General features: G+C 36.9%; 1 protein-coding gene across 1 annotated transcript in view; it reads right to left on the minus strand.

Moving 5' to 3' along the window:
* Positions 1-22924, minus strand: part of LOC107595704 (splicing factor, suppressor of white-apricot homolog) — a 110832-nt gene that overhangs the window by 14338 nt on the left and 73570 nt on the right. The window contains exons 14-18 of the mRNA XM_016286199.1: positions 12578-12891; positions 5252-5398; positions 1645-1809; positions 874-946; positions 525-541 (exon numbers count right to left, since the gene is read on the minus strand). Of these exons, the coding sequence (XP_016141685.1) occupies positions 525-541; positions 874-946; positions 1645-1809; positions 5252-5398; positions 12578-12891 (716 nt within the window). The remainder of the gene's footprint in view (positions 1-524; positions 542-873; positions 947-1644; positions 1810-5251; positions 5399-12577; positions 12892-22924) is intronic.

Below are 22924 nucleotides of genomic sequence, written 5' to 3' on the forward strand. Positions count from 1 at the left end.
TTGACAGCACTAGTTTATTCTAAACCCTCAACCTTACAAATTAATTCAGCCCGAAACTGCTTAATGTAAAATTAAATCAAAACTTCATTTGAAAACATCAGTCCAAGTGGGCATTTGCATAGAACATGTTGCATTAAAATGGAACTTTGCTGCACCAAAGAATGAAAAAGAATGCAGCATGTCAAAACACGTTCTTAAAAATAACAAAATTATTTTAACTTTCAATATGGCGAGACACTGAAAAAGCAGCAAGATATGACATAATGGTCAATTACAGCTGTCTAGCACTTTTACATAGAAAAAACAGGTTCTGATAATATTTAAAAAAAAAAATGCTTTAATGCTGATGCAGAATTCCAATTAAAATGGGAATTTAAAGAAGTAGAATTAAAATGAACTGAAATTCATACACATATAATTTTTAACTAGAAAATCAAAGTTTGTCAAGGCAAAGTTTGAACAAGTTTGAGGGTTTATGGGCCCATATATTATATTATATTAAAATTAAATAAATTATGACACACTGGTCAATTATGGCTGTCTAGAATTTTTACATAGAAAAACCATAAAAAAAACTATGTTTTTGGTCAAAGTGTGGCACAGAAAGTAGTCCTTATAAATCTCTAGTGTCCTATATAATAAAGAGTGAATAAATAAAATATAAATAAAAAATGCAATGTCTTCATTAATATTTTCATTTTATGATATTTCTCTGCAAATACCGATATACATAAAATTGTGATTACATTTAATTAGGGGACATGTAATTAATTACTTTAATTAATTCATTTACACATTTTAATCAAGTGAAAGCCCTAGTTTACACAAAAGCTTTGTTGCTATATGGAAGTTAATAATTTCTTAACGACATACCTGAGTGATTTTGCTTTGGACCGAAGAGACAATAGTGGAGGACACTTGCTTGTCTTTCTCCTGAGAGCCATCCCTATTTAACAAAAAAAAAAAAAAAAAGAGAGAGTGAGACAGTGACAGACAGACAGAGGTCTGCCAATTGGCACGGTTTGTGAAAAACACCTTAATACAGTATTCATGACGACTGGTGACTACGTAACCACCGCAGACATCTCAGGCTGAAACTGAGCGACCAGAAGGCCATGAAATATTCACCCAATGCCAGAGGAGACACAAAAACTGCACAAATATAACAAAGTCTAGAGAGACACACAGTGGGAGGTAAAGAAGAAGCAACAAAAACAACTGAAGGCCGAGGGAGTTTAGAGCAACTTTTTGATGAAACTTGAGAAGTTGTATGAGTACCCAATAACCCTTTGCACTGTGGTGCTTTCTCAGGTTTTTGAATCAAAACCTCTCCATAATATACAAAAATCTTGTAAAATTCAGTTTTCATGCTTTGTTCAACAGCTAATTAACTCAAGTTGTCAAATCATATATAAAACCATTATAACTTCCAAATCAAAACGCTACAATGCAGACCGTCTTTGTGTCTCACGCACAATGCTGTTGGCAAAGCTTAAATTAATATTGCAACAAAGTGGGGGGAAAAATATGCTTGAAATCTATGATTCTGACTGAAGCGGACTGAGTTTCAGAGGATGGGCGGCTCTCGCGAGGTTCACGCAGACTGATTGTTTAGTAATGGGACCAGAGCGAGATGCCCTTTACCTGGACCTTGCCAGGCTGGAGGCGGGGCTTGTGGCAGGGGAGGGGCTTGCAGAGACTCTGGCCATGGCTCCGCCTCTGTCAGGGGATGCCGAGGGCAAACAGGAGGAACCCTTAAATTGGTGCGATGACTTTGAACCCTTCTTTTTCTTCTTTTCATGAGGTGATCTGTAAAGAGATATTTAAAAAAGTTACTAAACTACTAGATCAGCTCATTCAAAAACATTCTGCTGCATTGTTCGTTACAAGAACCACTGCCATTCATTTGTATTTAATGCATGTTTTGCATCAAAAGGCAAATACAGTTTGAGAGGGGAACATTTTAGGTTAATACCAGCATGTCTGCCTTCATTTTTAAATAAGTCTATTATTTTCTTCAATTATTTCTTCGAACTTTTTTATGTTTACTATTTTTTAAAATAACTTTTATGTAAATTACCACTCTGTATCAAATTTACTATATAAATAAAATTGTTATTGTATATTGTATAGCTTTAGAAGATTTGGAATATTGCGCACAGACTGGAATTTTGCAAAAAGTTTTTTTGCTTTTTTGATGCCACTATATGCTTTTGTTAGATTGGAAAAATTCTTTTGAATTCATTGACATTCACAAAATTCTTCTTTCTTTGATCTACAGAAGATGGAAAGTCATAGGTTTAGAATAACAATACATAATACAAAATATAAAGTATTTCACTTTTCACTAACTATTTTATGAGCTAAACAAGCATTGATTTTTGCAGCTCTGTGGATGTAGCAGTGAAGTGAGAGTTACTGTTTGACAGGAGGTAACACTGTGGGGTCTTAAAACATTCACACGACCCTTCAGCAAGACCCCTGATCCAGCACTGCATCAGCGAGGTGACTGGAATAGGCCAATCGCACATAACAGTCACAGCGTGTGCGCTCTCTCCAGAGAAAAAGCACATACACAGTCCATATCAAGGGGCCTTTATCTCCCAGGCTGTCCTTTATGAATATTTTATTTGAATACCTTAGGCATGTCCTTTAGTTGGAAAAATACATTTATAAAGGAGCACCCAACTTCAGTAAATGGGCATAGTGACCTCTAATTACCTGTGGCACTGTAGCAAAATGACAAGACATATTTGGAGAGTGGATCAAAGCAGTCCTAGGAGACACAATGAGGTTAAAAATGCGCTGCTGCAGACGTGCCAAGAATTCCACCCGAGGCATAAACTATTATGACTAATTGAATCAGTACAGGAAAATAGATCTAAGTTTATCCAAAAAGACAGAAACACATGAGGCCTCTCACTTACCCTGTCTGATTGGCATGATTAAGATTATCTTATAGCTTATTGGACAGGAGAGCGGTATGGAGATCAACAGAGACTTCCGAATGTATTTTTCCCCATTAATTTTTTCAAAACGGATAAAAAAAAAATAAAAAAAAACTTTAATAAAAGTAAAGAACAAAGCCATTCAGCTCTGAGATGAATCAGAAAAGCAGAAACTTTGAGTTTAAACCAAAAATAAAAATCATAAAAAAGGAAAAGGTTAAACACTGTGTACTTAACATATTTTATGAGGGAATAAACTACTCATTTCATAAACCACTGTGAATGACAATCATAACAGATAATTTATAATATTATAAATCATATCTGTATATATATATATATATATATATTTGTATGTATATTATGTATTACTAATATTTTATTTGATAAACTTAATACATCATGTAAATATTATTCTAATAATTTTTATATTATTCTAGTCATTAATTATATGACTTTTTATACATGTTTAAACAGTAATAACTTAATAATTTTATATGCAATATATACACATATATGATTACAAGTTAATAATAAATTCTAAGGCATTTAAAAGTATAACAAATGAATGAATATACAAATGGATAGGATTATGATTTTTTTCTGAATAATGAATCTTTAGAATCATGGGTAGTGTAGTTATTACAAAGAATTAGGCTATAAAACATTTCTTTTTTTAAATGTGAAGCAGTGACTCGCTGTGACTTATAGTTTCTACAGAAGCACATACCATCGCTTAACCTCAGAGCTCGTGGCTGGTCTGTCTTGAAAGATTTAGGCTACATATTTTGTAAAAATATATCTTCCTATGGAGAGAATAAATTATATTTTACTTCCGTAATCCAACCGTTATGCTATATTTCCAAGACAACAGCTGCTGCCTAGTCCAAGACAGGCATTCAATCTTCCTCTGCTTGCATGTAAGCGAGGTTCTGCATCTGAGACGCTTCTATCATCACTCTAACAAACCAAACCTCACTAAAACCCTGTAAGTGATCCAACCATCCATCTCTCCATCTCAATTCTTCCCTCAGTTCAAACCAGAAAGGTTTGAGGGTGTAATGAAAGATGCTGAACTTTTTATCTTTTGTAGGAGATGTGTAAAAAGTCTTTGCAACCTCCTCGGCAGCAGAATATGAAGAAATGTCTCAGCTAAGCTTTAAAGAGCACTGGAGAGAGTGGGCTGCTCAGATAAAAACCAATGACATAAAAGCCGGGTGAGATCTGAGAAGTCACCATGACCGTTTCTTTCTGTGGTGCTTTAGCACCATATAGGTGTCGGTAAGAAAATAATGGGAAGGTAGAGGAAATGAGAGAGAGGGTAGTGTGATGATAGCAGTCTCACAGGACTCTTCAATAGAAGGATTACAGTGAATGAAAAGATCATGCCTGCTGCAGACTCTGAGGAAACTCTAGGAAAGCACTTTTTACCCACTGTGAACAGCAGCATGCATGCTGACAATCAGCCAAACTGCTCCTTGTGATGATATACAGCTAGAGGGTTTCAAATGAGGCCATATCACAGCTGCCATTAATACAAACACATGTTCTTCCTGCTGTCATTATATTTGGTATTCACAGCAGTGTGCCACTGTAAATTAAACATAAATAAATAAATAAAATAAAATATATATAGGCCATATTTTTGTATATGTACACTACTGTTCAAAAGTTTGTGGTTGGTACATTTTTCTAAAATGTATTTTAGTCTCCTATGCTCACGAGCTGCTTTTATTTGACCAAAAACAGTAAAAACAGGAATATTGTTAAATATAATTACAATTTAAAATAACTGTTTTCTATTTCAATATGTGTCACACTGTAATTTATTCCTGTGTTTCAAAACTGAATTTTCAGCAGCCATTACTCCAGTCTTCAGTGGCACATAACCTTCAGAAATCATGCCAATATTCTAATTTGGTGCTCAAGAAACATTTCTTATTATTGTTAATCTTATTATTATACTATTATTATTATATCAGTGTATTATCCATGTTGAAAACAGTTGTGCTCCTTAATATTTTCGTGGAAACCATGATACTTTTTTTTTTTTTTCATGAATAGAAAGTACAAAAGAACAGTATTTATTTGAAATCAAAAAATCTAAATGTAACATTATACATGTCTTTAATGTTACGTTTCAATTTAATGCATCCTTGCTAAAGTAATTTCTTACTGAATAAACCGCCCCCCCAAACTTTTAAAACAGTGTATAAAATACATTTAGAAAATAATACTTTTTAATTAAAATATTTTTTTTTGTTTGTGTTTTTGAGCCTGATGTGACCTAAGTGCCTCCCCACCTTGATCTGGAACGCTTCCTGCCCAGTGCTGGGTTGCTGCCAAGGCGGTAGGTGCTTGGGCCGTAGCTCTCCTTCTCTCTCTCATCACGCTTTCTGTCTGAAGAGCGAGCTCGTCTGTCTCTGCGGCTGGGGGAACGAGACTGAGACCTGAGAGAGGAGAAAGAGAAGAAGAGATTGAAAGGAAAGAAACATGGTCAACTTAGAAGTCTTGCTCAAGAAATCAACCCACAGGTTAGACTTCTTGATGCTGTTAAATTAACTGTCAGCTGATGATGGTCCTTTGCTCTTTGCTCTCTTTTACCTCTTTAAAACCTTTTTGACAGATGGAGAAAGTTCTAAAAATGAGTAACTGAGGAGTTGAGGTCTTGAATATTGAAGAAAGGTTATAATTGCAAACAAAAACTATTAGATAAAGTAAAATATGAAATTACTTTTAATAAAAAAAAATAGCTGAAATAAATAAAGCAAAATTTTGTGTGGATGACATTAAAAACATGAAATAAATATGATACGGTTAATGTTTTGCTTGTGAGATTTCATTGTTAATTTTTGATGACAATTAAAACATGCTGCAAGCTATTACAATTTTTTTGGGAAAACCACACACATTATATGTCCTGTTAGTATTTGGCAGAGCTGAAGCAAATCCTCTCTTGTATATGCCATAATTGGGTCGCTGCTCGCCATTGTGTGTGAATAGCAGACTGACACCAGGTGCGCGATAATTAACAATCCAATGGAGAGCTGTATGAGCGTCATCATTGTGGCGTTTCACTGCTAAGATTAGCCAGTCAATCAGTCCGATATATCAGCTTAAGAGTTTAAGTTAAAAAAGATTCAAAAAGTTTAGAGGCAAAGTCAGCAGCAACAAGTGTCCGTGTCGCCAGCAGTGCAGCGCCACCGGATGTGTGTGTGACAGTCCTTGACTTATGTGCCATACACAGCAGACATCACTGTAAACTTTACAAAGACACTGAAGAAATGTCATGGACCTGGAAAATTTGGGCAAATCAGTGACAGAAGCCGTCTGGGACTGACACTAGACCTGATTGGATCTCAAATGGCGAATCATAAATGTCAAGAGTGACTGTAGTTACAGTTTACAGTTGTAAATGAAGCAGCAATTGGCACATTTATCGCAGATTTCACTGACAGCAAAACTGCAGTATACTGCGATGCTGTGAATTTTACAAAACTCTGAGTAAAACATTAAGGCACTAAGTGTAAATTGCGATAGATGGATTCTATTTACACTAAGTGAAAATAGCAGTATTTTTTAAGTATATGCTATTTACACTAAGTGAAAATAGTTATAGATTCTATTTACGCTGTTAAAATAGTAATATTTTCTACTAATTGCAAATAGCGGCAATTATCTGCACCTACTGTCGTACATTATAAAACAGTACGCAATAATACCGTATTGAGTGTAAATTATAATTTTAATTCAAATTATTAAAAGGATGCCACCTTATTGGGACAATAAAGCCCTCCCTACATCTAACTTAACCCTACCCAATACTTTATTTTCAACTTTTTGATTATTTCCTTCATTTTTATTGAAAATAAATGCCTTTCTGATGCGATATCAGATTTGAGAAGGGAGAAAAAAAAGTTTGCCAAAAGACGGGTTCGAACTCGGGTCGATCCCGTCAAAAAGCACGCACCTTACCATGAAACTGATGTGTAACATGCGTCTTTTTTCAGTGTTGACTATCCCAATCACACATTGGTGGGTGGAGTTAGTGTAAATAGCCTCTGCCAACAAGGCGGGCTATTTGCACTTAGTGTAAACAGACACTACGAAAACGCCACGTCATTATTTTAATGTTCAATAAATAATAATGCCTCACTGATTCTGGAAAATGCTCATAATGTTGACGAACACAATCCAGTAACAAAACGGATGGGCTGTTATTAAGAGTTGTGCGTAGGTTGAAATGTAATCATACGTGTATATACCCACTCAGAAGGAAAATGTGAATTAAAATAAATATCTCGTATGGACGTACACTTCAAACAAGTAGAGCAATGAAAATGTGGGGGTCAGGAACAGGCAGAGAGAAAGAAAAAGATATATTTATACAGACAGGAAGAAGGAAGTAAAACATATTAAATCTAATCATTAATAATCTACTGCAGGGGTGTCAAAGATATTATCTGATGAAGAGGAAAGTATTTTTTCCCCACCATAATACATTTGCATCCATTTATTATAATTGTGTCCAGTGTGAATTTCATTTTTCTTTTCTTTTTCCGCTACACTGGACAGATATACTCATTAAGGATAAATGTGTGGCTGGTTCCTGGTGTTGACACACCGACTGGAGACGAGATGTCAGGTGGCAGCAAATAAAAAGGAGTGAGTAGCTTTAAATACTGACACCGGTATTATTAGCGGTAACAAAATTAGAGGCATAACACTGGTCATGTTTGATGTCAGAAAATAGCCGCTTTATAATTACTTCTGGCCCTAGGATTGCTAATTCAATGTCCATGCTCACTGTCGGAGTCACCGACTGAGATATGGGCTAGTTATTAATGAAGGCTATAATAAAAACAACAGGTTCATGGTTTGTGTGGTGATGTTTGATTTATAACACTTACTAATGCTATATATAAAAAGTTATCTAATCAAATGAGCCGTTTTCTAGTTTCCTTGATGATGATGTATTATAATTATTGATGACATAAAAGGTAGATAATTCACTAAATATGGTAAACATGGCTGTTGTTACTATGAAAAAGATGGAGATAAAACAATGATTTTACTGTAATTTTACTAGAATTTCAGACTGGAGTCAGGTTTTAGGTTTTGTTTTTCGTTATTTAAATGCTACTGTTTTTATAATTGATAAATAATACATTTTATACAAAAATAAATCTATACTAATCCGTCTAAATAAAGTAAAAAATAAAATATCCAATATTGGTCAATATACAATTACATTCAAAAGTTAAGGGTCAGCAAGTTTTTTTTCCTTTTAAAGAAATAAATACTTCTATTCAGCAAAGATGCATTACATTTCTATTTAGATTAAATGTTGTTTATTCAAAAATATTGATCAGCACAACTGTTTTCAATTGATAATAGGGCTGTGACGGTATGGGATTTTTTCTTACCTCGGTGAAGAAGCAACAAATCATGCGGTTTGGCGGCTTATCGCCATATTTGTTATTTTATTCGTCTTGTAAAACTCAAATTAGTTTTACATTTTGCTGTCAACACAATAGGAAAAAGTGTCACAGAGAAAAAAAACTAAACAAACATTTGTCATTTAACATTATAAGTAAAATATGAACAAAACCGTTGGCTTGTAGCCATTGCAAAATTAAATCACTTTTTAAGCGAGCAATTTAACATCCCTGAGAAGAATGTCCCGAGTCAGACTTGCCTGACGTGGGTTTCTTAGCAGTAAACTGACCATTTTCCAGTCCAAGTTGAACGTCCTTCAAGGACAGCGCATCCACACTTTGCTTTGCCATCCTTATTCTGATCTGTCACTCATCGACAACCTGCCTGTTCTGTCAGAGGGCCGTATATTTACCACCAGTACATATGCACATGCTGCATGCACAGACCCCGCAAATAAAATACATGACGCAGAAAGCACTGGTCCGTGCGTGCAGCGCAAGCATAACAGTCCTGAGTGCAGGCTACTGGTGGTCAATAAGAGTGAGTAAAGAGATCTGAAAGGACGTCGGGAACGGGATATTGTTAAGGCTGGGACACACCAAGCCGACGGTTGGCCATTGGCGACGGTCGGGCTAGTTTGTTTGGTGTGTTCCACTCATCGGGCTCACGTCGGCGGCAGTTCGCCCGATTCAACATGTTGAGAGCACTGATTGGATGTTCAGTTTAGCGAATGAGTCAGTGCCCGAGAATTAAAGCGAAAGTGATGAAAACAAGCCCGTAAATGAAGGCGGTATAGACAGACGGATGTTTAAATGTTTCGTGATCTTTCCCAATCATTCTAATACGCAAATGTTTTCATAACAACATGAGCCGCTTAAAATGATTAAAGTTATCAACGTTACTGATATTCAAAATTGTAAGCAAGCCCTGCTTTGTTTACGTTTCGTATATCTGCATTTATCTCGTATATCTTTGTTTCGGTTTCTCCTTTTGAATGACGAATATAGTATAGCTGCTGATATAGACAGTTAATTCCTCTTACACATGCGCAGAACGCAAGTGTTAGTTTGCCGTTGGCTGTAGTCTGTGCGGTGTGTACGAGCGCAGCTTTTTGGTCCGACGTTGCCGACGTGAGGCGACAACACCGTAGGCCTTCGTCGCCGCTAGTTTTTGAAGTCGGCTTAGTGTGTCCCGGTCTTTAGACCGCCCGCTCCGGTTCAAATTACACAAGAGTTACTGACCGCTACCGTGCTTTGTTTGGGAATTTAATCCCGCATCGCAAGAAATCTGGTCATGTAGATCTGGGATGCAGACCTCTAGCTTCCTCCTGCAAAATACCTTGCAAAAAAAGTACGGTGATGACAGTGATGACCTCAACACCGTGGTCGGCATCTCATTACCGCGGTACAACTGTATTGGTAATAATAAGAAACGCTTCTTGAGCACCAAATCAGCATATTAGAATGATTTCTGAAGGATCATGTGACACTGAAAATTTGATTAATGGCTACTAAATTTCAGCTTTGTCATCACATGAATAAATTACATTTGAAAATATATTTAATAAAAAAAACTGCGGTTATAAACTGTAATAATATTTCACAATATTACTCTTTACACCAAGGTGATAGGAGATTCAGTGTGCAAATAATGCTGTTTAGATTTGAAAAATATTGAATATTCATCCATTTAAGTCAAGTCAAAGTTAAGTCAAAAAGTCAAAAAGAAAGGTAATACTCATAGGTTATAAGTAAAAATCAGATCTAAATCTAAAAACACTCTCTTTAGAAGCCTGCTTCCTAGTATTTGAAAGCTTGACATGCACTTTAGCTCTTTACCTCAATATCCTCAAGACTACATGACACAAATAGTTTATTAAATTCCTCTTAAATTCAAAATCAGCTCACAAAGATCGGCAATTACTGGGAAAGAGTACAAAAGGTGAGTGCTGAATACTTTAACACACATTTCCTCTACTGAAGTGGCGATACTCAGACACACTTGACCAGAACTCGGTCCAAACACGAGCTGACCTGCTCTAAAACAAACACTTGTGGTCTAAAGGCCCTCTGCCACTCGACAGCAATCAGGGAACAAGGTCAAAACCACAAGGTCACGTGTCTGGCTTAAGAAATGTACATGTCCATTCTTGCTAATGACATGGTTGTGTAAGGACACGACAGATTGTGGACAAAGGCATAGTGCCACTCCAGAAACTCATTATCTCAGGTCATCTGAGGACTAATGGGAAAGGGCAACACTGGAAGGCCATGATGGGGCTGTACCCAATGAGAAATTAACTCGGAAGTGAGACGATCTGGATTAGACGGAGATGGGATTGTCATCTTAATGCAGACACTGCAGTCTGCGCAGTGGTGCAAAGCCTATGAAGTAAGCGGATGAACTGCAGTTCAATAACAGAGGAATAAGAAAACCACCAGGGATAGAAAGATTTCTCATACAGCTCTTAGCTGGAGAACATGGCTAAAGCCAAGGCGATATCTACAGAGCCCCACAGGGGCTCAGCCAAACTAGATTAGTAGTCTAAGAAGAGCTTCTGCCCAAAACTCATCTCAATCATTCTCTTGCACAGACAAGATTTATTCTACAAATCTATATAAATATATATAAATCTATCTATCTATATATATACATAAATATATACACACACATAGAGAAAAAGAGAGAGAGAGAACGAGGCCATTCCTTATCTTGTATTAGAGGAAGCGGTTTTACGCCTTTCGATATTTCACCTACCAAGTTCATCTGAGTTATAGCCACAATTTTTGCCCTTGTTTGGCAAGTTTGCATGGAAATATAACCAAGGAAAAGAGCCAGAGATTGTGAAAGATGGAGAGAGATATATGTGTTCTAGATTCAGTGTAAACACTATGCTTTGGCAATACATTGTAACAATTGTCATGCCAATAAAGCACGAATTGTGAATTGATGAATTGAATTGAATTGAGAGACAGAGAGAGAGAGAGAGAGAGAGAGAGAGAGAGAGAGAGAGACAGAGAGAGAGAAAGAGAGAGAGAGAGAAAGAAAGAAGAAAGTGAGGCCCTTTACGTGGCCTCACTAAAGTGATTTAAATGCTGGGGCCAAAATGATTTAATCTTCAGAAATTATATTATGGCGTGTCAGGACGGGCATGATGAGGGGACTGTAATTACTGCAACTTCAGCAGCGGATAATGACAAATCGGCCTTGGTTTCCAATAAAGAGGACGGATAGAAAAACGAGGGCGGTGCAGGGGTGAACAAAAGTTTAGAGGTGGGGTATTGCATCCTTGCCTCAAGTTTCTGGGAATAACACTTTTGACAAGCCACTCTTCCCACATGTATTTACAGATATAGATCCAGAAAAAAGTATGTGAACCCTTGGACATTTACTATTGATTTCTGCATATAGTGGTCATTAAAAGTTTTAAAGTCAAAATTACTCCTAAATTCTTCCAGATATTCCTATCTGAAAATGAGCTGAAATTAGAGGAATCATTTGGTGCACATTGAGACCCTAATTTTAGAGAGTTGTTTTACATTTAAATGCTATTACCATTTTCCAAACCTCATATTGTTCCAAACCTGTAAAGGAACATAGAAGATATTTTGAGAAATGTCTGGGTCATTTTTTGTCTATATAATGAAGGTCAATGCTTGATTATCAACATTCTTTAAAATAGCTTCTTTTGTGCAGAAGAAAAAAGTAAAACTTTTTGGGTGAACTGTCCCTTTAAATTTAAGGCTCTACATGCTCGTTCCACCCTGCACTGAATGTTTACACTGCGTGTTCAATAAAAACGTCTCAGTGTTTGTGTTTTATTTGTTTAAGCTGATCTAAAGTTGTGACTTTGTTGAAGATCAGATTACATTTTTCAACTAATTTATACAGAAATCCAAAGTTAACCCAAGGGTTCACATACTTTTTCCTGCAACTGTATTTCTAAGTTTAAGAACTGAAATTTTCAAATGATTAATTCCAACTTTTAAGCCCTAAAACCACATTTTACATTTAACTCAAAAGGTCACTTCAATTAACATTTTTGGATGGATAAGTTGGAAAAGGCAGTTTAAAAACATAATTACATTTCAGTAAATGTAGCCCTAGGTACATGCCATTAGCAACTAACAAGCTCTTTCTTAACAGTTTAAATCGTTCCTGGAAAAATGTTACAACTCCCAAGCCATTACCTGGATCTCCTGAAGGTGCGGTAGGCACTGGGCAACGAGTGCTTGGTTTTGGATTTGGATCTGGAGCGCGAGCGGGACCTGGACAGAGACCTTCTCTTATGTTTTTTCTTCCTCTTGTCCCGTTCTCGATCCCGATCCCTATCACAATCCCTTTCAGGCCCACGGGTAGAAGACGAGGAGGAAGAAGGGGTCACATGAGAAGCAGGGGCGTTCACACTCCTTGTTAGCGCGCTTTCCAGAGGCTGGTAGTCAAAGCCTGGTATACGAGTCGTGTGTTGAGGGATGCCACTCATGGGAAGGGCGGACACCAATGGCTGTAGAGACACAACAAAGAAAGAGGGATTAGACACACGAGACCTGAAGCACATCTCAGACAGGCACATGAAAGAAAACTGCCATTTTAATGAGCAAAATCCAATCAGGCTGCTTTCTCTGGACAAAATTACGACACATATTAGATGAAAGGTGGTCCCAATGGCTTTCTAAATTTGCGCATCTGCCCCAATCAATAGAGCCCCAACTGGCTTCGAGTGGTCTCGGGGACCGTATCCAATTTAGAAAGGTTTTTGCCATCAGTGTATGTCTCCATGTGAAAGGAAGCAATGTTACTATGTATGTGGACGGCTCCCCAGAGCAGTGCCTGTGTCTTTTTTATCCCTGGTCCTAATAACTCCACTTCGCTCCTTCCACCCCAGAAATAGCGCTAATTAAAAATACTGGTTGTTTCGCAGCATAATATGGGTCTGGCAGAAAGATAATTGGCCATTCTCTTCTGTCGTAATCACTTCAATATGTGTCTGTCTGGTTAAATGAGATCCCCTCTGCTGTTGGATTCACATCAGAAATGGAATTTCATCAATCAACGCTGCAGCTCACGCTGTCGAAACCACATCTGTGGGTCTCGGTTCATCACACGCGAGGAAATAAAAAGTCTATTTTATCACAAGGCAGAAAAGGCTTTGGACTCAATAAAGTCAGGCTTGAAATCTAAGGGCTACAGGTCATATAATACAGCTCTGGAGAGCTTAAACGAAACCAGGACGCAATATCATCCTGAAGTATTTTTAAACGTGTCCCAATTAATCTAGAAATAGTGTTTTTCTCTTTCTATCTAGCATGGGAACGTCTTTTATGTAAAAGATAGTGCAGCTCAGGGCAACAGGGTGTTGGAGTAGGTGCTGTAGATGGAAGATTAGAAAACTGCATTCAATTTGATAACTCTCTAGCTGGAGTTACATAATGGGACGCAGGGTTGGGTTTGATTTCAGGGGTTTTGGGTTGACATTTGGCTAGATAAACCCCAAAGGAGAGCGTGGCACAAGTGTCCGGTCTCTCACGTCTGTTTTCAAGAGATAGGGACAAAGTGCCCTCCGAAATATCAAGCCTGCTAGAGCCCATGTAATCAGGCATGTGTATATTTTTACATTTTCTATAAAAAAAAAAAAAAAAAGGTTGCCCGAGCATTGCTATGCAGTTTCTAGAATGTTGCTTACTGGGCAAAGTCAAACGAGGACAGCCTCAAGTATCTATGATGTTTTGGTCACTAGTTATGGCTTGGGTGCCACCTTCAACATGGATTTGTGAGATTTTCTGAACAGTTTTATTGTAATAGAGCAACATATCACATGATTTCAGCACAAACTTTGTAGGACAAACCATGCAGGATGACTTAAGAAGTTTAATACTTAGGGTTAGGGTTTTGTTAAAATCCATAACCCAAGGTATGAGCAATAGTGATGCTTTGCCTTTTAAGTACTACTAAGTACACACCTTGTAGCTGAGAATGCCAGGTCAGCAAAGTTAGAGAGCTTAGTCATTGCGCATGTTAATAAGGAGAAAGTGTTCATCCAAATCCCTACAGTAAAAACCAGCTGCTGTTGTATTGGAACTCTATTAAGAAATTCAAGTGAAAGGGAGAGAGCGAGGAAGATAGAGTGTGAGAGAAAGACAAACGGCAAGGTCTAACCTTTCATTTCTTTCATAAATGTTTTCATTTGGTCCTTCACACACAAACATGGTACAAATCGCAATCTGAAGATTGTATTTGTCATCTATCGATCTATAAATATGTCAAACACTGTGTTTGTTCAACCTGAGACTGTGACTAAAGCAAACTAGCCTGAGTAAAGAAACAGTCTGTGAGTGGTAGCTTGCTCCGACAGCTTTAGGGGTTAATCACAGCCTTACTTGCTCAATAAAGACACAGGGGAATATGAGTGCAAAACAGGCCTGTCTCCTCTTTTAGAAGTGTATTAGCTGATAATGGGTTAAATTCTACCCCTTACAAGGTTTGCCTAAATAAAAGCAATTTAGAGCATTTAATTTGCTCTCATCAAGTTGCATTAAATAAATAATCAAATTAATTATACAATATTCTGACTAATTCATTGACTATATCTGAGAATTGCCCCAAATGAAAAAGAAAAAAAAAAAGAAAAGAACTGATTATTAGAATATTCACAGCTACTCAAAGGGAGAAAAAAAACTATAAAATTACATTGATATTATAAAACAAATTGAAATAAATTTTTAAAATATACACACGCACACACATACAAACACACATAAGTATATACCTACCTATCTACATACATACATCTATATGTATCTATCTACTATAAAATAAATATTTTAAAATATGAGACAATAAGAGACACCGAGACACATCCAAACAGAGTACACAGACAAAGCTCCTCAGGGGTCGTGACAAGTAAAGAAGTGGTACCTAGAACAGCAGAAGAACAAATGTATGGAGTCATTAAAACCCCGGTGCTAAATTCATCTGCTCCGTCTGCAGTGAGAAGTGCGCAGCATATTTAATCCATCTGTTCTTCATACTTGCAGAGAAAAACAAATGTAAGTGGGGTAAATTGCTGCTATTTAGTTCACATTCTCTGGAGACACTGCCAGAATCCGAAGTTTTTACCATAGTAGTTTTGTTATTTTTTAAACCATCTCCACTGGATTGAAAGTGTTTGGACTGACAGCTTAGAGAAAAAGTCATGGAGGAAGTGCCTCAGGTGGAAGTGTGCAATTACAGCCAGCAGCTTTTTCCTTGTATATATTTCTCACAGTAAATACACACTCCGGGTCACAAAGGGCGGGAAACGGTCATCAGAGACGAGTCAGCAGATCAGTCTTCGTCAACTTTTGACACGATCACCTCAGTCTCCTCAGATTTTCCCCAAACATTGACTGCACAAGGCAGATTCAGTGTGTTATGAGAGCCATTTAAATGCATGAGCAGTGGCACAACATTCTATATAGTCTACATCTCTCTCTCTCCTATAGCCAGCAAAAGTACAGACACCCTTTTTCATTCAAATAACGACACCTAGAATGAGTCTCTTTGATCTTTGCCAGTTTACTTCGCTCTCCCGGGATTCCTCGGATATTGAGGCACAGCGACTCTGGCACAGACACTCAGCGCTACGCTAATTAGCTTGGGCTTCCTGAAACGAACCATTATTTATGATTCTCTTTAGCTTCTCTAAACGAAAGGCTATTGTTTCTCTTATTCTGGAGGAGCATCTGGAGTTTAGGACAATCATTCCAAAGGTACTTCAGGGAAACAGGAGTTGAATTTATTCACGATTTCTCTCCACACACATCTAATGCCACATCTAATGGGAGCTATTATCTTAGTAATTACAGAGAAATGGACTTCATATTTACTTTCCGAATTTTCTTTGCCACAAGAAAAATGTTTTCCTCTAAAACAAATTCAACACCACACTTTTGATCTCCAAATCATGGTAGCGAACATCTGAAGCACTTTTCACACTACTCTTAAAGGAGCACTGTAGTGGTGTTGGGGACCATAGGGAAGCTTTAATCTCACCCGACATTTGCATGAAACATTAGGACACTTTCCTTCCCGCAGGATCTCTGATTGAGGTCGATGAAGGGAGTTTAGAGATTCTGAAAGCTGCTGTGTGCAATCTCACTACTCCATACACATGGTTAGGTACCTGCCAAATCGCCTTGGCATCTGCTGGACAGTGAAAATGCAAAACTAAGTAAGTGTTGAAGGGTGAAAAATTAGTTTAGGGGAGAGACGTAGTAAGCAATTGAAAGGAAGTGGTAAAGCCATTGCATCATGCTGGATGGCAAGCGAGGGATTATGGGGAAAAAATGACTGAGAGGCTAGTTTAGAGTACAGTAAATTCCCTAAGTCCATGCAAACAATGCAAGCTGGTCACCTTTTTGCATTCAATCATCTGAGTGATACAGCATATCCTGTCTTTAATAATAATATTACATGGGAAAACTATGTGAACCCTTTCGATTAAAGGGATAGTTCACCCAAAAATGAAAATGTTGTCAGCATTTACTCACCCCCTTGTTGTTTCAAACCTATAAGAGTTTCTTTTCAGTAAATGATGACAACATTTTCATTTTTGGGTGAATCTTTTAACTTGATTTGTTATAAATTTTGATATAACTTTCAACAGAGTCTGTTTAAACAAATAACACAAAGACATATTTTCTCGTGTCTATTGAACACAGTGTGAAAATACTAACATTGCAAGGAGGAAAAACTATGTGAACACGTAGGCTAATGGCTACTCATGTAATTTTGAGTTCTGTAAGAGAGGCGAGATTGGTGGTGTTGGGCCTAAAATTGTGGGTTTGCTAATCAAAAACATCATTGCCTCGTGTGCACCAAACATCAAGCAAAAGAGTGCTGAGAACATCTGAGATTGAGAACTGCTGACCTGCAGAAAATTTTAAGGGGTCTCTAAAAGCCTTGTTGTTCATCAGTCCTTGGTAAGACAACTTGTCTTTCTAAAACAACACTTGTGAGTTTGCAAAAGAGCACCTGAATGTTCCACTGCTCTACTGTGCAAAATATTCTGTGAACAGCTAAAACCCAAGCTGAGTTGGTTGGGGGGTGGGGGCATTATATAGGAGAAAAAAGGCACAGAAGTGGAGGGGCCATCATGGATTTGGGCTGCTTTTATACCTTGGGGCCTGAATCGCTTCCTATCATCAATGGAAAAATGAATTCCCAAGTTTTCAGGACATGTTGTAAGAGAATGTAAGATCATCCGGCTGCCAACTGAAGGACAATGACACTAAGCAAAGGAGCAAACCAACAACAGAAAGGCTTGACCTCAACCTGATTGAGATGCTTTAGCATGACCTCAAGAGAGCCCATCAAATAGGGATACTGAACATCTGCGATTTAAATGGAAATGGCTGCAGTTCAACAAGTCAAGATGGCTGAATTCAGTACTCTCTTCTGGTCAGTACTGGTGGATGAGCAGTGAACGATGGATGTGTTCACATTAATCAAGCGAACAATGAATAATCTAAAAACTGGCTAGTCATTATGAACAATCCATGAATGTTTCAATGCCGGTGGAGCTCTCATCTTCAGACATACTGCTTTTAAGTCAAAATAATTAGCTTGTTTTTCTGCAGTATGCCAATATGATGAATGGACATCTGTCAGGAGCTGCTTGGCTAAGTAACAGCAACACAACGGGTTCTTACTGACGTTCTGGAAGGTTCCCACCAGGGAAGTGAACTATAAAAGAAACGCACTGATTATTTAAATGGAAGGCAATCATGAAGGGAACTATTATAACAACGGCTTTATTAAATAGCAAATTTGCTAGAAAAATCGATGACCTGCCGACTTATTGTGGTTCAAAAACTGTAAAGTGCAATTACATTAAATGATATGGAAGAAAACAAAATAATTAGCCATTCTTAAATGAGTCAAACAAACTAACACAAAAAAAATGTAGGGACAGCTGATGATAATTCTAATAATTCATTATTTATTCCCTCGTGTTGATCCAAACCTGTATGACTTTGTTCTGTGTAACACACACACACACAATATATATGAGAGATACCAGATTTTGATACCACAGCAAGTAATATTTCCTATGAACATTTTGAAATTACTATGTGTGCATTTAAACATTTAAGTGCAATACATTTGTGAAAAATAACTCAATTCAGTACTTTTGTGTTCCATACATGGCTCAAAGGTTTATGGTTTATGTTTGCTGATAGACACCAGAAAATTGGTGCCATTGCTGGGGCTTGAAGCTTCATCCTGCTGGGTTTAGACCCAGCGTGTTCGCCAGCACGCATTATTCGAGTGACATCTGCTTTACAAGTCCTGCACCCAGGAGCATACCTAAAGAACTCATTTCAGCTCCATTCTCTCCCACAGACTTGCAAATGCAAATTCATTCTCTGCCAGCAGGAGGCGCTGTTGGAGCGGCGATATAGCGGTTTCCCCGGTAACGGCTGTAATCTAATAGGCTAGGAAAGATGAAATGAAAATGACATCAAAGCTTTTCTGAAGACGGTCGGTTCTTTTCAATTATACATTCATATAAAAAAAATTTTATTTTGCATTTTAATTTTGAAATGTGCAGTGCTCAGTTTATTCAACGAAGTAGAATCCTTTAGGAAAATCTATTTGTGGCGGTCCGTTTAGATTTTATGACGGGCCGCCACAAATAACTCAATGTATGGGAAACACTGGACACTGCTATAAGTCAAATGGCCATAATCTAAGTGATGATAAAAATAAATAAATAAAAAATGACTCATATTAGCCGTGAAATGTCACATCACTGTGTCTGTCACGCGACTCTGTTCCCCTTTCGGGCTCTGTCTTTACATTTATTTTGAAAGCTGAAGCTCGCGATTAAGGTAAGGGGCATTACATTTTCGAAGAGTGCTTGCGGTGTTCGGCCAATCACAATGCACTGGGTCAGCTGGCCAATCAGAGCAGACTGCGCTTTTCGGAAGGAGGGACTTTGTAGAAAACAAAGCGTTTGAGAGAGGCGGGGCATAGAGGACCTACAATAATGTACAGTATTTGAAAAATAATGTGTTTTTTGAACATTAAAGCATGTCAACATATTCTGTTACACCAAATACACAAAATAAGGATCTTTACAAAAGCATCATATGACCCCTTTAAAAACAGCCATGGTCACAATTCACTTTCATTCTATTGGGGAAAAAAATCATTTTAAATATTGTACTACACTCTTTAGATTCCAAAAATGGGTTTAAACAACAATGCAACTGAAGAAGCTTTCCCTAAAGAAGCTTTCATGGAATAATTCTCAGTATTCTTAGCATAAAAAACATTAATAATCTAACCTTTTTCTACTAAAAAGAACCTTTGGTGAAATCGAAAGTTTCTTTTGATGTTCAAAGTTCTTCAATGAGTCTATGCCAATACAGAATTAAATTTTTTATTTTTTTTTTTTAAGAACTCATTTAAAAACAGGTTTTAGGTTTTAAAAGACATGAGGGGGCATAAATGATGACAGACTTTTCATTTATGGGTGAACTAACCCATTTAAGAAGCTGTCAGAAACCTCAACAGTTTCAGATCGATTCCATTCCCCTTTTTAATTCTGTCTTGTGACCATGATCAGGAAAAAAAGGATGGCTCCAGTAAAATATTTGCCTTAACCGAAAACAGGCCCTTTATTTGATGGTTGGTTTTTAATTCCGTCACAGCTTGTTTTCATCAGTCGCTGGCCTATAATAAAGGTTGACTTCTCGAAAGCGTCACATAATAAAACAAAACAAACAAAAAAGTTTGATTAATTCATTTTTAAAATTAATTTTTTAAGAATGCTGTGTGGCAACCATGGTTATTTTTATTTAAAAAAACAATAATTTCAGACTTAAACCAACATGGCGAACCACTAAGTCAAGTGTCCAACAGTAATCACAGCTATTTAAACTAGATTTTCAATTAATTCAATTGGCTGCATGGCAACAGCCCATTAAGACTTACTTCAGATTAAATCCGGAGAGCTGTGATTAAGGTTAGTCGGTTCTAGTCAGAATAGCATTCTTTAAAATTGTAATCTGTCGGAACCCATTGATCAATGCTAAGCTGGCGTTTGGCTATGGGTGTTAAGTGGATGATTACACTGCGGAGCAAACTATTTGTTTAAAGGAAAAGAGCACAGAGGTGTGAGGATGCACACGGACACTACAGAAAGTGGCTACAGGATAAGATGTCCTGATACCGTCTCATAGTGACAGACAGATCCATAAGCACAAATCCAATACAGTTTTGAGGTGTGCTCGATCGACCGCTGGGTTTTGCTAGTAAACATGCCAATGTCTGACACCGGTACAGTGGTCAGAGGACACTTACTCCAGACCATATGTTGGCAAGCCAGCTCTCCAGAAGCTGTACTGCTATTGGCAGAACATCCAATGGCAATGAAGCAAAGAAAAGCACTGCACTGATTTAGCAGTTTTTCCAAAGTGCTAATTTGGAGTATTTTGTTCTCGTCTGAGGGGAAACACAAATAGACTGGTTTTTGGACTACACTACACAGAAACTGTTGAAGTAGGATTATAAAAAATAACAATTATATTTAAAAAATTCACTAAATCCTGCCAAAGCTTTAGACAGATTGAGAAATAGTCGCATATAAAATGCACTTTGGCAGATGTTTAGTCCATTATTGAAACCCAGCTAACTTATTTTTAATGAATTTATTTTATTTTGATTAAAATCAGTATATTTGATTGTAATATACTTGTTTTCTAAATAATATGAAATTAAACAATTAAAATAAATTAGAACAAAGTAAATAAAATAACAAAAGGATTCTTTTGAGAAACATGACAAGCTCACTTTGTTACGATTTTCAAACCCTCCGGCTACATATACTTACAAAAAAAAAACTGGAAAAAAATGATTTTCTTGTTTCACAGAAGGTGCATTTCTATTGTACTGCAAACAGCAGCGTTGAAAAAATGCAGACACTGACAAAGGAGCTCTCTTTGTCTCATCCTTTTTCCCCCAAAATAAGTCTTCCGAGGCCTGCCATGTTCTTTCTGAAGATGCAAGCGGACTCACAGCTTCTGTCTTTAGTCTCATTTTAGATCTTGAACACAGAATTGCTTAAGTTAATATCATAATTCTTTCATGACGGCAGTGCTTGAAGCTTCAAACTCAAGTCGCCTGTTACAAAAAAAATGTTTTGTGGACTAATGATTGCATTCCTTGAGAACTGCCCTATTTTCCTTGAATATCAGCCACTACATGGAATCCACTATATAGCGAATTGTAAACAAGCAAACAAGTGAGAGATTGCGGACACAGCAACTGTCAGCGCACAAACAGAACCAAGCTTTTTTTTTTGACAGTTTCGAACACGTAGGCTTGTTTTGTTGTTGTTACCAAGACTATAACTGGCTATATTTATTTTTTTTGGCCAGTGGAAAAATATATATATTAAGCTATAGTACAAAAATCTAGAACTACAGCACAAAGCAAACTGCAGAAAGTGAAAATAAAATTTGTAGGCTGGATTTAAGGATAAAATATTAACACTTCAGGGGGTTTCAGTTTGAGATCCCTGATATAAGATAATACATGAAATGCTTTTTATATTATTTCTTATTGTGTTTTGCTGGACAACATTCTATGTCTAAATTCTGTGGTTAAAAAAATAGTACTGTGTAGGGACTAACCCAAAATGGGGAAAGAATAAAAAACAACAACAACGTTCCTGAATATTGAATCCTAGTTCCAATTCGAAAAGTGGTCCATCATTTCAATTCAGCTGTACAGAAGCTAAAACATTATTTATCACTTCACTCAACCAGATGCAGAATCACAGTAGACTATTTGACAAAACCAATGCCATCAGGAGAAAACGATGTTTCAAATCACAGCATGTTTGAAGCCGTGAACAAAATAACACAATGATCATGAACAAACATGAATAAATATTGACTTCCATCACAACAATATGGTGGTCACAGCAAAATGAGATGCATGTTTGAATGTCCTGATCTCATTCCCTCTCCCAACCCGCATTCAATAAATGTGTCTTAGGCTGCTTCGCTCTCAGATTTGCTGCTCTTAATGATTGAAATCAATTGCAGAAAATGCTGAAACTGGACAACTGTATCCCCGTATCAGCTTTTATTGATTCAGATACACATTTTCACTACATCCAGCTAAAGCTTTGGACAGACTGAGAAACAGTCACATAAACTGCGCTTTGGCAGATGTTCTTTGCCCATTTTTTCAACTCCGCTAACTTATTTGTTTTTAATGAATCCATTTTAATGTTCATTACGTATTATACTTGCTTACTTTATGATGTAGTTTATTAAATTATTACTTATTTATAAATTTTTCAATTCAAGAGCCAGAAGGAGCACAGAAACTGAGAAGAATTAAAAGAAAGTGACTTAGGTAAAAACATAAAAGTAGTTTTTATTATAATAATTTTAAAATAAAATAATACTATGTCATAATAATAAATAATCTATTTACTATTTATATAGCTTATTTATTTTTGATAAATCAACATTATTTTC

This window comes from Sinocyclocheilus grahami, unplaced genomic scaffold (assembly GCF_001515645.1).
Source record: "Sinocyclocheilus grahami isolate Dianchi unplaced genomic scaffold, SAMN03320097.WGS_v1.1 scaffold207.1, whole genome shotgun sequence".
Classification (NCBI taxonomy): Eukaryota; Metazoa; Chordata; class Actinopteri; order Cypriniformes; family Cyprinidae; genus Sinocyclocheilus; species Sinocyclocheilus grahami.